This window comes from Octopus sinensis, linkage group LG4, assembly GCF_006345805.1.
Source record: "Octopus sinensis linkage group LG4, ASM634580v1, whole genome shotgun sequence".
NCBI lineage: Eukaryota > Metazoa > Mollusca > Cephalopoda > Octopoda > Octopodidae > Octopus > Octopus sinensis.
The window spans coordinates 129,062,228-129,080,876 of NC_043000.1; the positions used below are offsets into that span (position 1 = coordinate 129,062,228).

The window sequence follows — 18,649 nt, forward strand, 5'->3', positions numbered from 1 at the left end:
CCTGAAGTTATAGTAGAAGACTCTGGTCCAAGGTGCCACGCAATGAGACTGAACCTGGAACCATGTGGTTGGGAAGCAAGCTTATTACCACACAGCCATGCCTGTGCATATACAAGGAACCGAAAATAGGAGGTTTGACTATGTTATGCAACAAGAGGATCAGATTTGTGAAATGTTCCATACCTAAGACAGTTGGATGAAATACAAAATGCTTTGGGGAAACTGTGGGTATAGAATGATAAAAGCATAACTGCCATCACTGGTATTGAGAAAAAAGACAGGAAATGTTACTACAAGAGATTGTGGAATGTGGAGAATATACGGAGAAATCTACAAGTAGCACCAATAGAAGGTCCAAATATTTAAACTAACTGTCCTATATTTAAAAGCAATTAAGGCTATGAGGGCAGAGAAAGCAGCTGGGACAGCAGGAATGGTAACTGAGATGTGGGGTCAAGTAGAACAGGAAAGGGCCATATTTAATCAGCTGCTATAAGGGAAAATGTGATGCTCAGAAGAAAAGTAACAACAGATGCATCGAACTGATGGACCAGGTTATGAAAGTAACAGAAAGAATTACAACACAACTGATTAGAAACAGAATTAGTTTAGATGTGATGCTGTTTGGGTTTGAGCCTGGATGAGGTTAACACAAATATCCTCTTCCTAACAAGGCAACAACAATTATCACTTGCTGACCTGGAGATAGTGAAAGTAACATACTCAGTAGTTTGGTGGTCAATAAGAAAAGTGATTCTGAGAGACATGCAAACCATGTGTAGAGATGCAGGCAGTATAGTGAGATTTAATAGGAGATCAGTGAAGGATTTTAGCCAGCAGATATATATCCATCAAGACTCAATTTTCAGTTCCCTCCTGCTTATTATAGTACTGTGAACCATTCAAGACAAGATGTCATATGCCAGTAGCCTAGTCTTCAAAGTTAAATGTCAAAGATTTAAAAAATAAATTTCAAATATGGAAACAAGTTCCAAAAGAAATTCTTAATCTGGAAGAATTGAGAGCCTTTCTGATGCAAGAAGAATTTTTTGGTAAAAGAAAAAAAAAAAGAACTCCACTTTTATGTAGGAAACAGCCAAATTAGAAATGCTGAAAATTTGGGGTAAGAATTTCATATAGTTTAACCAATGTAAAATATTGGAGAACAAGTGGAACAATTGGATGGACCTCAGGCAGGCTGATAGAGTATGAAAACATTGTATGTGGCAAACATACCTGAATAATAAGCAGTAACAATACTCATGAAATAAATTCTGACAAATGCTAAGAAGGCTCCGTAAAAGTAATTGACAGTTTCTTGATAACATAATTAGTAGTGGGTGGGGGGGAGTTCTGAGAATGTGGCAGAAAAAATTCAAGGAGCTATGATCTCTACTGGCAACAAAGAACAGATTATTTGATGCTTGTGTATGAAGTACAATGGTAGAGAAATAAAGGCTTTGAATGAGGAAGACATGTGAAAGCGAGATACTGTTGGAGAGGATCCAACCATCTCATGCAAGATGGAGAGAACATAAAATGATGATTATCTGAGAACCCATTATTTATTTCAATAGCATTAGAGATGAAGGGACCAAATGGACAGACTACCAGATTATCATCAGCTGAAGAGGCACAAGTTTTTATCATAGAACAGGTGTTTCATTGTGTCAGGATAAGACACAGAATTCTATATTGCCTCAGTTTATCAAGGTGAATAGTAGACACCAAGTGTTTCCAGGTAAAGTTATCTGCAAATAAAACCTATCCTACCCAAATTAAAGATGTTACACCTTCTGTATCAGTACAGAAGCCAAAGTTTAAGCTACAGAATTATGGACTTAGTTGGACTCATTGGCTGACTTACTGAACTTTCACATCCATAAGTTTTTTTATTAATGGTTTACAAACTTTCTTCTAAGTTTGGACAGTTGTACAAGTGAGTACGGCAGCCACTGGACATCTGATTGATATTCCTGGCATATAGAAGACAGAAAATTAGCTTAAAACATAAGACCTAAATGATCAGGCTCTCAGATTCAGATTGGACGCCTGGTTCAAGTTACTTCCACTTCACTTTATTCCCTTCAATTATGTTCATTGTCCTAAAATCCAAAGCTCCCTATCACAATGGAGAGAGCAACAGGAGATTACTGTGCTGAGGGCAATTTTTTATTAAAAGAAAATAACTTACCCATAGAATGGTGTATTCCATAATAACTGTAAATACATTTTATAAAGAGATACTTTGCTGTATTGATCTGGCAAAGCCTGTGAAATTCGTGATACTGCCTCTTCAAATCGTGCTTCGATATCATTTCGAGATGTATTTTTGAGACCAGGAATTTGCCATCGTCTTTTGCACATGAATTCTGGGTAAAATCTTTCCAAATTGTGTCTAAAACAGATATACACAATGTCTTTAAGCCTTACATACCACAATTACATAACAAAACAATTGTAATATAAAACATCTTTAAGAACATCTACTCCCATGCTTAAACACACAATACATCCATCCTTACATCTGACTACAGAATTGTGTCAAGCTGCTAGATGTAATGAAGTCTTAAATATCTAATTTAATCAAAGAACATTCAGTAAAAATAGAGTCTTAAGTGTAGCAGAACATACGTAAATATATTTCTCTAATTGATTTCAGCTATTTAATTTTAACATGCTGGGGCACCATATTAAAATTCATAATATAAGTTTGTGTGCTGTAAAAAGAAATGAGCCCTGATATTTCAAGAAGGGTCCATAACAATCTTAGATTCCTCAGAATGTAATTTTTTTTTTCTTTACATAGTCAATGTTAAGTGGAATATATTTATAGATTTTAGCCAATACTGTATGTATGGACAGATGTAAACACCATGCCTTTATATACAATAGCTTCGTGAATAGAAAAGCTGGATCAGCCGGATTAGTTTCAATTTTGTGTTGAGATTTCATTAGTGATCCTCTTTAACTATTCAGGGAGAGACTGTTTTTTATAAACCCACTATTACTAAGAGCTTCTGTAAATGAGAAACAAATTTACACATAACACATCTTTGGCAGTTAGTTTAATTAACAAATTGCTAGTGTTAAGTGTTTTGCTATAGTGTACAAGAGAATGTTACAAATACTATGTAACAGACATATGTAAATACTTTGCTTTCATATAAAACATATCTTCATGGACACAAAAAAGAAAATGAGAGATCAACCAGACTAGTTTCAACCTTTGCATTGGTGCATTGGGATTTATCAATGACCAACTATCCTCTTTGACTGCTTAACAATTTACTTGAGCCCTTAGTAACAATAGGTTTATAAGCAGTGTATCTGTAGACAATTAGAGGGTTGTTAGTCACTTATGACATCCCAACACAGGACTGAAACTAGTCTAGCTTATTTTTATACCCACAAAGATATTGTGGATAGAATTTATACAGATGTGCTGACATATAGCTGGTAGGCAAAATATTGGTCAAAAACTTATAGATATATCATGTAGTAATACAATGTAGCATTGAAATAAAACACAGTTATCACATTGGTAATGGTTACATCATCATCATCATCATCATCATCATCGTTTAGCGTCCGTTTTCCATGCTAGCATGGGTTGGACATATTTAATAAATTGATTTTTAACTTAATACAATCAAAACATACCAACCTTTGATTGTGTGTTATACCTCTGACCCCTGTGAAACAGCCCTCCTCTATGGTATATTGAATTGCAGCCAACTCATCGTAGTCTAGTTTGTCAACAACATACCGACCTTCCAACACATTGTATTGAGCTTCGTGGTACAAAAGAGACAGTGTGGTTTCATCGTGAAGCTATAAAAAAAAAACACAAGAGAAAAAGACACATAAGAGACATAACTATCAAGAAAATGTCTTTTTATTAAAAAAAAAATAATAAATGCGCCCTTTTAAAGCCTAGCCAGGCTCATGGACCGGTTTCAATGGCGTAGATGTTCCCTAGCTGGACGGGATACCAGTCCATCACAGCATTACTCATTTTTGCCAGTTGAGTGAACTGGAGCAACATGAAATGAAGTGTTTTACTCAAGAACACAATGCGTCGCCCAGTCCAGGATTCAAAACCACAATCTTACGATCATGATGCTGACACCCTAACCACTAAGCCATGTGCCTCCACTCTTTTTATTAACAGTGGTTTCAAATTATTTTGGCAGATGACCATGAATTTTAGGGAAGAGAGTAAGCTGAACACATGAACGTCAGTGTTCAGCTGGTGCTTATTATATTAACCCTGAAATTCCTTGGTGGAATTTGAACTAAGAATGTAAAGGTGGCTGTGTGGTAAATAGCTTGCTAACCAACCACATAGTTCCAGGTTCAATTCCACTGCGTGGCATCTTGGGCAAGTGTCTTCTGCTATAGCCCTGGGCTGACCAATGCCTTGTGAGTGGATTTGGTAGACGGAAACTGAAAGAAGCCTGTCGTATATATGTAAATATATATGTATGTGTGTGTGTGTGCCTGTGTTTGTGTTTGTCCCCCTAGCATTGCTTGACAACCGATGTTGGTGTGTTTATGTCCCCGTCACTTAGCGGTTTGGCAAAAGAGACCGATAGAATAAGTACTAGGCTTCCAAAGAATAAGTCCTGGGGGTTGATTTACTTGACTAAAAGGCGGTGCTCCAGCATGGCTGCAGTCAAATGACTGAAATAAGTAAAAGAGTAAAAGAGATATATATATATAGATATACACACACACATGTGTGGTCAAACAAAAGAAAAGGGGCACTCAACACATCTTGTAGGGGTTACATGTATCATTTAAAACAGCTTGATTTGGTTCCATGTTACTTTAAGTTTCGCAGGCCCCTAACGGGATCCTGACACCTTCATGCTTCTGGAATGACCGATCAGGTTCCCATTAGGAGCCTGTGAAACTCTAAGTAGAATGGAACCAAATCAAACAGTTTTAAATAATACATACAAACAGTGTATGTGTGTGTGTGTGGATGGATGGGTGGGTGGGTGGGTGGGTGGGTATGTGTACTCTTGTCCCGACATCACATGTTGGTCATAAATGAGCCTCACCGCAAAGTATGGACAGAAAACAATCCGAATTAAATGAGGTTTAAAGAAATGGACTGGGGATGGGGAGTTGTGAATATTTCAGTGTAGATTTAAATGTGGAAATGACTTGTAGAAATAAATTCACAGAAAAATCCAGACTCTTGAATGGATTACTAAACTTACTTTCATTTCCTCTTCTTTTGAATAAAACACATTCCTTTGTAACATCAGCAATGGGGTATCTAGAATGAAATACAGAAAAACAATGTAGCTGTTCACACAACATATCTAGGACAGCATTATCCAATGTGTTTGTTCTACTTTTAAGACTGTAGGGTGTTGTATAAAGGAGATTTAGTCATTATTTCTAGCAGATTGAGCAACCTCATAAAGGCTCTCTCATTGGCTTGCTGTTTTTTCAGAAACAATGCTGTTTAGTATTGAGCTATTATCAAAGCCATTCTAGCAATGGCTATCTAGTCTTTTTGTAAGTTCATAATTACATTACCCAATGACTACATTGTCCATTTTCAGACAATAAGTTGATATTTGAGGGAGATTTGGCTTCAGAAGCTGTGAAAATTACTAAAAGCAAACACCAAATCAAATCCCTTTCTATTATCAATTTGTTTGTAATCAATAGAGCATTAAAAGATATAAGACCGTAATCCTTTCATTCTGAAATTTAGAGTATGTAGCTGCTGCCAAAATACACTAATACATACCGCCCTGACATTCGAAACTCACAGTTTTATCATGGCTACTGAATAATTGTCACATATTATCATCATCATCGTTTAACGTCCGCTTTCCATGCTAGCATGGGTTGGACGATTTGACTGAGGTCTGGTGAACCAGATGGCTGCACAAGGCTCCAATCTGATCTGGCAGAGTTTCTACAGCTGGATGCCCTTCCTAACACAAATCACTTGGACAGTGTAGTGGGTGCTTTTACGTGCCACTGGCATGAGGCCCAGTCAGGCGGTACTGGCAGTGGCCACACTCAAATGATGCTTTTTATGTGACAACTGCACAGAAGCCAGTCCAGCGGCACTGGCAACAACTTTGCTCGAATGTTTTTTCACGTGCCACCAGCACAAGTGCTAGTAAGGCGATGCAGGTAACGATCATGCTCGAATGCTGGTTTTTACATGCCACTGCGGAGGCCAGCTTGCTGCTCTGGCAATGATCACGCTCGTATGGTACTCTTAGCGCTCCACTAGCACAGATGCCAGTCATCGAATTTGATTTTGATTTCACTTGCCTCAACAGGTCTTCGCAAGCAGAGTATAGTGTCCAATGAAGGAAAGGTACGCATAAGTGGGCTGGTTACACCCCTGGTTATGGTCTCACTTGGGCTTGCCAAGTCTTCTCAAGCACAGCATATTTCCAAAGGTCCCGGTCACTAGTCATTGCCTCAGTGAAGCCCAATGTTCGAAGGTCATGCTTCACCATCTCATCCCAGGTCTTCCTGAGTCTACCTCTTCCACAGGTTCCTTCAACCACTAGGGTGTGGAACTTTTTCACACAGCTATCCACATCCATTCTCACCACATGGCCATATCAGCGCAGTCATCTCATTTACAGATATACATTATATGTAGCCAATACCGCATCGACTGGCCTCTGTGCTGGTGGCACGTAACAAACACCATCCGATCGTGGCCGTTGCCAGCCTCGCCTGGCCCCCGTGCCGGTGGCATGTAAAAAGCACCATCCGTCCATGGCCGTTCGCCAGCTCCGTCTGGCACCTGTGCGGGTGGCACGTAAAAAGCACCCACTACACTCACGGAGTGGTTGGCGTTAGGAAGGGCATCCAGCCGTAGAAACACTGCCAGATCAGACTGGGCCTGATGCAGCCTTCTGGCTTCACAGACCCCAGTTGAACCGTCCAACCCATGCTAGCATGGAAAACGGACGCTAAATGATGATGATGATATATATATATATATATATATATATATATAGAGAGAGAGAGAGAGAGAGAGAGACTGGTCAATTGAATACTAATTTTCCTGGCCACAGAAATAAACTATAGCATTAGAATGCAACCTACCGAGCCCTAAGCTAGGTCAGTTACCTAATCAGCTCAACAAGTTGTTTCTATGTCTAATATGACATAGCTATTAATGTCTTGCAGTATTTTCAGAGTATTGTTATTTACTTATTAATAGCATACACTCCAGTTAAGCTTGAACTGTTAGATTTAAAATGGGGGTTCACATATTTTTATGGCAGCAAAAGAGATTTGGTAACAGAACTTTTGATTTTATAATTAACCATAGTGTCAAATAATAAATAAATGAAAAACCAATATTAGCTCACCTCTTAACTTATTTTCTGCTTTCTGGTCAGTATACAGTTTACACAGCTCTTGCCATTGTTGAACAAGGAAGTAAGGACGGTGATTTTTCTTTAAGCGAAGTTCTAGGATTTAAGTAGCAGTAAAATATTAAAATAGATAAATAAATCATTAATAAATTGAAAACTTTACTAAACTTGAAAGTTTTCAAAATATTTTAGTTCATGAATATTTATGTAAAATAAACTGTTGCAGGCAATATGAAAAAGAATCCTGAAAGTATTATGGACAAAATTTAGATTATTGGCATTTGGTAAAAATATTTTTTTTATCCACGTAACAAACATTTCATTTCATTTACAATGGAGACAAATAGTAAAATATTCATAAGTTTGAATAGTGAACAAGAATCAACTGAGGTCAGTAATTTAAAAAAACAGACAGAACACTGTGATTGACCAAATAAAAAAATACAATTAGTTCAGAAAATTACACCCATATTTTAATTGAATCCAGAAAGATGAAAAGTCAAGCCAAACACATTGAACACTTAAAAGGCAGATGAATGTCACCTGCATTTTATAACCTGGCAAGAGTGCTTAGTAATAGGAAATCACTGAATGATGCACAGCCTCTAGAAGCCTCTGAAGGCTGCACCCAAAACAATGTGCAATATGAGCACATGTTGCATTACGATTTTCCTTTCACCACCAAATACTAAATTCTCTAAAATAAATGTTTCCAGTGCTCTGCCATGTCTATGAAACTATTGCTCCTTTAAAGAGAGAAAATATTCTTACTTGTAAATCTCTGCTTAAGATACCATTAAATTCCTAACTCAGGAATGGCAATCACTATTCACTTAAATTTTAACAACCTGCCATCATCATTTTTTATCAAGTTTGCCACAATAATATAAAAACCTTTTGTCACATCATTATTGACTTATCCTCTGCACATCTTCTGAGATATTGATGGAATTCCCTCACTAGGTAACCATTACTCTGAGATATTTATTCAAGCAGTTTTCATATTATTATTCAAAAAAATTCTGATATGTTTTAACTTACCCAAAGACTTATTGCATGCAATACATTTATTATACCATGAAGAATCATACTGAAAACATTTAAAGAGACACAAATATGATTTGAAAATCCTAATAATAATTTCTATCACGAGAGCAAAGTCTGAAATTTTGTGGGGAAGGGTACAATCACTTAAATTTCCCACAGTCCTTGACTAGTCCTTATTTTATAGATTCTGAAAGATGAAAGGCAAGGTTGGCTTCAGCAGAATTTAAACTATGAATTAAAGATGCAGAACAAATGCTGCAAGATATTTTGTCAGACACTAACAATTCTGTTAAGCCACTGTCCTAATAAAGTCTCTAATAATAATGATCTTTAGATCTCTAAATAATAAAGAACAGCAACCACACTGACACTCTACTAGAAATAAGAAAAACCATCAACAACATTCCTCCCTTTATATGGTGCCAGAGGAAAGACTCAACTCTTACAAAAGGAACAATTCAGGAAGTCAGCATAAGATCATGGAAATAATATTGAGTTATCAGAGGTTGAATGATCCAAGTGGTTTAAACACTGAGTTGTGCATAAAGCACCTACTGAAATCTGAAGTTGCTGGACCTCAGGAAGTCATAAGAAGTTGCAACATGTAGTACAGCTTGTGACAACAATAAATAACTTGAGCAACATAGAGAGACAAACAAGCTTTTGAAACACATTTACCAAGTGTGTTTGTTACTATGTTCCCACTGCTTGCTTGTCTTTCTCTCTCTAATTATCAGAAACACCAATAAATAAAGCAATGTTCTTTTTTTTTGTTTTTTTAACAAGTAAAAGAAACACAATCTCTTATTTACTAAGTTTTCAAGAGAAGAATACAGACATTACCAAACTGATGAGAATACCAGCTACAAACAGAGATTTAACAAGCAAAAGAGACAAAAGAAAGATCAAACAAATACTTACCAAGTGATGGAGACACTAACCACAAAGAGAAAACATTCGCAGCTTCTGGGGGAAGTTTCTGTTCCTCTTGGACAATCCTGAATAGATCTTCAGTCTGTGCTTGTTGACCATTATTTACTTTCAATGGGATGACAGTCTGGTCTCTGAGGTAAATGCAGAGCTCTAAAACATCTGAAACTAAATTTGATCATTGGATAAATATGGTAGAAAATATAGAAATTTTATTCTCTTCATAAAAGTTTTAATTGCCCTCTTCCTTCAAAATCCTAGTTAAGGTGCCAGCCTACAGACTAAAAGTTCACAGACTATCAACATTATTCTATAGAATGGACATTGAATCACAAAAGTTTCATCAGCTTTCAATACTGAACTCAATAATCCTTAATGTCTAACTGGAAAAGAAATATATTCTAGCAGTGATATTATTATCTAGATCACACTAAAATGGTACCGTAATGGTTATTTCAAACAGTTATGGTTGGACCCTAATAAATTACTAATATTTTATTTTACTGGCCATGAATGAAGAAAAGTGAAAATTAACTTCTAGCATAATTAACTCGCATATTAAACAGACTTGAGTTAGCTCCCTTGTTCCACTACTCTATATTGCAGACTCGAGTTTACAACCTTTTGCAGAAAAGAATCATTAGACACCAATACTTTTTATCAGTATGTGGAGGCACATGGCCTAGTAGTTAGAGCAGCAGTTGAGGGTTTGTGGGTTCGAATCTCAGACCGGGTGATGTGTGTGTTTATGAGCGAAACACCTAAAGCTCCATCCAGCTCTGGCAGAAGGTAATAGTGAACTTTTGCAGACCCTTTCACCACAACTTTCTCTCGCTCTTTCCTCCTATATCTAGCAGCTGACCTGTGTCAGACCGGCGTCCTGTCCAGGTGGGGAACCTATATGCCAATGAAACCAGAACACCGTCTCTTATGAGCCAGGCATGGTTCAAGAAGGAACAAACAACAAGTTTATCAGTAAAAGACAGCACGGAAGCCTCAATATGGTCACCCAAACAGCCAGAAATAGCAGCTGCATCTCTTTTAGATTACATCCTACCATCTTCAGTGGTAAACTAAATCAACACCTGTTTTAAAACTACTATAAGGCCCTTGGATGCTTTTAGCAGCATCCACTCTTGCAAATATAAAGAGCATGTTTTGGTTTTAAGGATATTAAAATCTTACTTCACTATCCCTGCAAAGAGGAATGGGTTCTGGCCTCCTCCTCTGACTAAACCATACAGAGCAAAAAATAAGGACATTTTGAATATAATAGTCCAAGAAAACATCACACCAAAAAAAAAAAAAACCGAAAACGATGGTCATGGTTGGAACACCTTTGACTATAGATCTACCTACTCCTTACACAAACTCTTCTTTCTCTGGTGAGCCAGGAAAATCATTTGTGTGTTGGACAAAATGGTTAGAAGCATTTCTTCCAGTTTTTCCAGGCTAAAATTGCACTGAGGCTAACTTTGCTTTTCAGCCTTTCAGGGTCAACAAAATTAAGTGCCAGTTAAATATTCAGGGTCAATGGTGACTTTAGCTGAATTTAGAACAAAGAACAATTCTGCCAAATCTACTACCATTTAATAATAAAATTGATAATTATTTCTAATTTAGGCACAAAGCCAGCAATTTTAAAGAAAAGGGGTCAGTCAATTATGTCAACCCATATACAAGACCAATATTTTATGGTATTGACCTTGAAAGGATGAAAAGTAAAACTGACCACTGTGGGATTTGAACTCAGACCATAGAGTAGCACAACTAAATACCTACAAACATGTTTTCTTTTACTCTAACAATTCAAATAATCCCCTGCCCTTTATTAATAATAATGATGATCTTTCATTCATTTCTGTCACTGCATTGTGGCCATACTGGGGCACCATCTTGAAGGGCTTTAGTAACAGAAATTGAATTCAGTATTTTTTTTTTTTAGTACAGGTATATATTTTAACAGTTTCTTTTGATAAACTCCTAAGTAATGGGAATGTAAACAAACCACCACTGGTTATCATGTGGTGATAGTGGAGGGTAGGGAGGTCACAAACACACATAAACACATGACAGGATTCCACACAGTTTCTATCTACAAAATTCACTCACAAAGCATTGGTCAGCCTGAGGCTACAGAAGACACTTGCCTCAGGTGTCATGCAGTGTGACTGAACCTGAAATCAAGTGGTTACAAAATGAGCTTCTTAACCACACAGCCCAGCCTGTGCCTATGATGAGGATTGAAAAAATCATGCATTTTGTAAACAACAGCAATCATTAACTAGGTTTCCAATGAGTCAATCAATTTGGTTAGTATCATTTATGACGTCAAGCGTGACATGGGAGTGTCTGTGAAATTTGAGCGACACAAAAATAATACAAGGTATTTTTTATTTAACTCAGTGGTTTATTGGTGCTTTTATTTTATTTCATTTTTTTTTGATGTACAGATTGGTAAAAGATGCACACAGGTATTAATGACAGGTATTAATAGCACATCCATTAAACAATAATAATTTATAGTATCCGCACATAACCTCAAATTTTATTAATTGTAGGTGAGAGGTAATGTTTTTAACATTAGTCCCTGATAGTCCATTTGGCTCTTTAATTTATTAACTCTCTCTCCACACACAAAGGGATGAAAAGCAAAATTGACATTGGCAGGAATTGAACTCAGAATGTAAAGTGAATTAACCAAATACCACAAAGAACTGTGTCCACCACTCTACTACTTCTGCCATCCACCCAGTAATAGTTCTTTTGACTATAGGCACATGTCCTGAAGTTTTGGGGAGAAGTGGAAATTGTTTACATCAACCTCAGTACTTGTCTGGTACTTAATTTATCAATCCCAAAAGGATGGAAGGCAAAGTTAACCTTGGCAGAATTTGAATTTAGAATGTAATGAGCCAGAAGAAATGCCAACGAGTAATTACATGACTGGTACCTATTCTATCAACTTCAAAAAGCATGAAAGGCTAAGCTGACCATGACAGGATTTGAACCCAGGATGTACAGAGCCAGAACAAATATAGCAAAACCCCGATTGAAAGCTCTGAGGCTCTGATTCTACCAGTTCCTCTCTCTCTCTCTCTCTTCCAGTGCCATATCTACAGACATCAGCAATCATGGACCTAATCAAAGATGGAAGATTCATGATTTTTCTTGGGAAAGACCCAGCAATGATTTCTTATTGTCTTTTGTTAATTTATTTCCTGTTTACTCAGCTGGTCTTCTGCTCTCCTGAACCTCGATGGGGGATCGGTTGACATGGCATCAGTGCATGCCCACACACCAGTGAGTCAGTGTGACATGTTTAGGACCAGCCCTCCTCTAAATCCTGTACACCTTAGCCACATAACAAACAGCTACTTCTTGAGCCTATCATGCTAAGCCAAAGTGGAAGCTGGGAGTAAGGTGACTAAGGACTAATTCCATTTAGCCCCACAAACTCCTGAACCCATGAGCTTCACCATCATCATCCTCCTTTAACATCTGCTTTCCATGCTAGCATGGGTGGGACGGTTTCACAAGAGCCATCCAGTCAGAAGCCTATGTGAGACCTCTGTAACTGTTTTGGCAGGATTTTTACAGCTGGATGCCCTTCTAACACCAACCACTCAGCAGAGTGGACTTAGTGCTTTTAACATGGCACAAGCACAGGTCAGTAGTGCTTTTTATGTGGCCCACACCAACCACTCAGCAGAGTGGACTTAGTGCTTTTAACGTGGCACAAGCACAGGCAAGGTCAGTAGTGCTTTTTATGTGACCCCAGTAACAGGCGAGGTCAGTTTTGGCAAGGTTTTTATAGCTGGATGCCCTTCCGAACACCAACCACCATTAGATGCAATTTACCCAATACCTAATACAATGACAATAGTAACAACAATGATCAGCTTATAATGTTGCAACCAAAGGTCAATACCTATAATAATATCTTGGGCCATGATCCTTGCACTCTTGAATTTCATGCACTGCAGTACCAGCCTGTAATCAGAAATGTACTGTGCCAGCTCTATTTATCTCCTCTTCAGATTCTCAATCTTAAAAACCAATTGCACACTCACATTTGCTCTGACATAGTTAATGGAACAGACATCCTGTTACACATCAACCAAGGCACTTTCCTACTCCTCTCTTTTTAATGCATATGGAAAAGTTCTCAGATGTTTAAGAATCAGAAGTAAGTCACCTTCCTCTTTCCTACATAAATACTTTCGATAAGGAGATATGCTCTTTCCTGACATACCATTTCCATGCTACTTTGCCTTTTCATGTATTTAATTGCTCTCTAGCATTTCCTTTTGGCTTGCAATGATAGCAAAAGAGGAGTGGTGGTGGTGGTAGTGGTAGTGGTAAGGCTTTTATTATTATTTGAGCTCATGTTTTTACTAGTTTCTTTTGCATTTGTCAAAATATAATTGTGTTTATAATTGTGTGTCAGTTATTTTTCTCATTTTAATTTGAATTAAGATCATAAAAGGCAAACGAAATGCTACAAAGCATTTCGTCTAGTATGCTAACAATTCTGCCAGCTTGCTGCCTTAATAATAATAATAAGTGTTATCATGTACATTGTTTTGTCTTGGTATAAAAGATGGGCTACAGCAAATATTCTGCTCAATGCCACAGATTTGCTTGCTTGACCATAACCAGTTGAGCATGTCCCTTAGTAGCTGACGATATGTGCATCTCTGATCATGAGCAGAAGTAGTGGGGGAGCATCATAGCCATGTGTTGAGAGGTATTCTTTGGGGTTTGAATAATTCACCTCTGGAAACATGGGTGTTTCGGTCAACATCTTTAAACAACCCTTATTCGGGGACCTTTTGAGCGAGATGGGTTACTCGACCAGAAGAAAATTCTAACTGGGCCCCACCTGCAAGGTCATGTGCTGTTTATCGTGATACGAGATCACCATGTTGCACACATATGGTTGTGACGCATGTGCCTGGTGTACCCTTATCAGACGGGTAGTCATGATGGGTATACTGGGCTTCGTATATTTTACCCCAGTGTCACTTTGATGGCATGCACTGCTCTCTCACATAATAATAATAATAATAATAATAATAATAACCCTTTCTGTTATAAGCACAAGACCTGAACATTTTTTATAGGGGATGGTGGGGTAAGTCAATCACATCAACACCGGGACTCAACTGGTGTTTATTTTATTAACCAAGAAAGATGAAAGGCAAAGTCAACCGTAGCAGAATTTGAACTCAGAACATAAAGGTGGAAGAAGAAATGCTGCTAAGCAGTTTGACCAGTGTGCTAACAAATCTGCCAACTTTCCATATTAATAATAGTAATAATAAATAAATAAATTAGTTAATAAATAAATAAAAATAATGATAAATTACTATAGCCTTGGGCCGACCGAAGCCTTGTGAGTGGATTTGGTAGACAGAAACTGAAAGAAGCCCATTGTATGTATGCATGTATGTATGCGTGTATGTATGCTCGTATATATGTATTTGTGTGTCTGCATTTGTTCTCCCACACCATTCTTTGACAACTGATGCTGGTGGGTTTATGTCTCCATAACTTAGTAGTTTGACGAAAGGGAATGATATAATAAGTATTAGTCTTACAAAGAATAAGTCCTGGGGTCGATTTGCTCAACTAAAGGTGGTACTCCAGCATGGCTGCAGTCAAATGACTGGAACAAGTAAAAGAATAGGTTTTATAGTAAGAATGCACCACTCACCTTTTGACCCACTGGATGCTTGTAATGGCCCTCCTAAGATTGCCATTCCACAGGCGGAAGTATCTGATATGCAAGCTGGAAACAGAAAGAAAAGAAAGGAGATAAAGTGTTGTTGTTGTTGTTGTTTTTATTGTTGTTAAACATAGGCAGAGATATAATAATAATAATAAACATTGTGTACAGTGCTCAGGTGCACTACAACTCATCTAAAGTGCATATATAATCAGGTGTAGTTTCGACCGATTTCGGAAAGCATGAGGGCCTTAAAGGATGCAGTGTCATGGCAGTCAACAACTGACGCAGGCAGTTTATTCCATGCTTCAGCAACTCTGAGCGTGGATCAAAAACATAGGATGAAGTGCTTATGATGGACTACAAAATCATGACATGACAGACAGAGAAACTGAGGCAATGTAGGTATCAAATCGAGGTGATCTGATATCTGTGTTTGACTGCAAATAGAATTAAAGTACATAGAATTCTGTGTATAGTGAGAAAATAAAATACAATGGTAAAAATCCCTTGTAGTGGATTTGAACTTGTGACTTTTGAGATGAAAATAATGTGCTACATCTACTCAGCTACTTTGATTCTATGTGACCTATTAATTGGATATTTTATCTGTTACTTTGTCAGGTCATACTTGAGGATTTCTGTCTTGGCTAGTATGTGTGTGTGCTTGTGCTCAGTTGCATCAGCTGGAAATATGTGCCTGTGCCTGCAATTTCAGGTTATATGTTGGTCTGTTTATATTGGACTATGAGTATACAGAGGTTGTCTACCATGTATTTGTACACAGACCAGATAAAGTGGTGGTTTTGGAGAATTAGTAGCTAACGATTTGAAATTAATTGGGAGGGTGTTTCTTATTTCTTAATTGCCCACAAGGGGCTAAACATAGTGGGGACAAACAAGGACAGACAAAGGGATTAAGTCGATTACATCGACCCAAGTGCATAACTGGTACTTAATTTATTGACCCTGAAAGGACGAAAGGCAAAGTTGACTTCGGTGGAATTTGAACTCAGAACGTAATGGCAGATGAAATACTGCTAAGCATTTTGCTCAGCGTGCTAATATTTCTGCCAGCTCGCCGCCTTCTTTGATGCATGCAGATTGTTGCAACATATGCAGCTTTTCACAGAGGCAAAGTTAGTAATTATGAGCTTCAGGTGAGGTAGAAGGAGCCATATCAAGGATCCCTCCATGTGATGCTAGGGAAGTGGTTTCTTTGGTCCCAGAGTTTCCAGATGAACAAATATAGAGAGGTTGAGTTTTTCCTGTCCATGCACCTTAAGTAATATATGTTGCGTGAATGTTCCCTTGAAATCATTAGCTATTAAGCATGCATAGTTTCTAAGGATACAATCAGGTGACATGAGGGTATCTATAAACAACAGCCTTTGAGGCTTGAGCAGTTGCATATAGGGGAATTAGGTGTAGTCAGCATAGGTACATACTCATTTTAAACAGAATATAGAGTAAAGAACAGAACTTCAGTCACACAAATTGTTTAAAGACGCATGACACTGGCATAGTAAGGTTTTAAACCATGTAATTCTATACTAAATGCACATTGTAAGGGAATATTGCCAATCCTTTTCTCTTTAAATAATATGTAATAGGAGTGAATTACTTCAAATGCATGGTTTTCTAGCCATGACTACCTTTAATCATCTTGAAACAATTTCATTAGTTTTCTAATTTAACCATCCTTAACAATCTTGGAATCATTCCATAAGTTTTCTAACTTGGCTATATTTAACCATCTTGGAACCATTCCACTAATTTCATAACTTGCCCATCCTTAACCATCTTAGAACCATTCTACTATTTTTCTAGTTAGAGATATTGGCTGAATTACAGAGAAACAGGATAAATGACAATATGGATGATGAAACAGAGTGAGCCTTAAAACAAAAATGAATTAAATTTAACATCACAATATCCAAGAATAACATTAACAAACCAAATAGATAGTCGTATTCCTAATAAATATTTTGTCTTCCTGGTCTCTTTTTAGAAATTTTTTTAGTAGAGAGAGAGAGAGAAGTACCCATATCCTTTTTTAAGGTCTATAAATCTGGTGCGAGTGAAGGATGATTTTCTCAAACCAAAGACTTGGTTTGAATCTGGCTTGCCAACTGATAGGTTCTGCTAGAAGCATCCAAAGACCAGTTGATGGTGTTAAACAGAGCAACAGATTTAGGTCCCCCTACCCACCACAAACAGGCTATGGCAGGATATGAACTCAGAATACAAAGAGGTGAAACAAATATAACAAATCATGATTTGCTATAAACAAACCCTACATATTAAGACGTTTCAGTCATTAGAATCCCTTTTGAGGGTTTTAGTTTATCATATTCACCCCCAAGTACTTATTTTGCTCTGGTATTGAAATCTATCTTATTTCACTGATACCTGTTTATTGACAAAAAGGGACACAGCTTGACACCAGTTTACACCAACAAACACACACAAACACACACCACAAAAGAACTTTCTACACAGTATTTGTCAACTAAATTCCACTCAGTGCACCTGCAGTAAAAAATCACTTGCCCAAGGTGCCATACAATAGCACCAATCTTAACCACATGGCAATATCAGCACAATTGTGCAACCAAATATGAACAGCATACGAGCAATGCTATACAACAAAATTCACCGACCATGACCTACAATACAAACAATAAAAATAACACTTGCTGACCCAGGTTTTATGAACAGTGATGTAGTATGAAGAATTTATGATAGTATGAAGCATTTTTACTTTAAAAATGCAAGTGAGAAGTAGTATCTTCTCAACAGATTAATTCCCAATAAAAAAGAAAGAAATAATGGTCTGTTTATGCAGCTCACATCCATCAAAATACATAACTACTACTACTATAGAATGATGAACCAAAGAACGATATACACAGAAGTAAATGCTAATAGACATAAACATTTAATTTGAGTAACATACCCACTGACATCTATGAACCTGTTGCTCTTTTTCATAACAAAGAGAAGCTTATGTTTACAGGAAAAATCATAGCATGAGCTCCAAATATCAAGAAGTGTTAGACATATACAATTAATGTGTATTATATACCCAACACAAAGGCTGTGAGGTGGCAGAATTATTAGAGCTTTGGAAAAAAAATGCTTTATGGTATATCTTCCAACTCATTATGTTCTGAGTTCAAATCCCTCTGAGCTTAACTTACATTTTATCCTTTCAGAGTAGTCATCAAGTACTGGAGTTAATGGTATCAACAAAATACTATAAGGCAGCGAGCTGGCAGAATTGTTAGCACACCGGGCAAAATGCTTAGCAGTATTTCGTCTGCCACTACGTTCTGAGTTCAAATTCCGCCGAGGTCGACTTTGCCTTTCATCCTTTTGGGGTCGATTAAATAAGTACCAGTTATGCACTGGGGTCGATATAATCGACTTAATCCATTTGTCTGTCCTTGTTTGTTCTCTCTGTGTTTAGCCCCTTGTGGGTAGTAAAGAAATAAGTATCAACAAAATACTATACCCCTAATTTCTAACTTTGTGCCTTCCTCCTCTTACCCTTTTCTAT

General features: G+C 37.4%; 1 protein-coding gene across 1 annotated transcript in view; it reads right to left on the reverse strand.

Moving 5' to 3' along the window:
* The window catches only part of LOC115210346 (putative FERM domain-containing protein FRMD8P1), a 124,233-nt gene that overhangs the window by 12,666 nt on the left and 92,918 nt on the right, over positions 1–18,649 (reverse strand). The window contains exons 4-9 of the mRNA XM_036502483.1: positions 15,076–15,150; positions 9,348–9,524; positions 7,374–7,475; positions 5,232–5,290; positions 3,668–3,834; positions 2,195–2,398 (exon numbers count right to left, since the gene is read on the reverse strand). Coding sequence (XP_036358376.1) covers positions 2,195–2,398; positions 3,668–3,834; positions 5,232–5,290; positions 7,374–7,475; positions 9,348–9,524; positions 15,076–15,150 — 784 coding nt within the window. The remainder of the gene's footprint in view (positions 1–2,194; positions 2,399–3,667; positions 3,835–5,231; positions 5,291–7,373; positions 7,476–9,347; positions 9,525–15,075; positions 15,151–18,649) is intronic.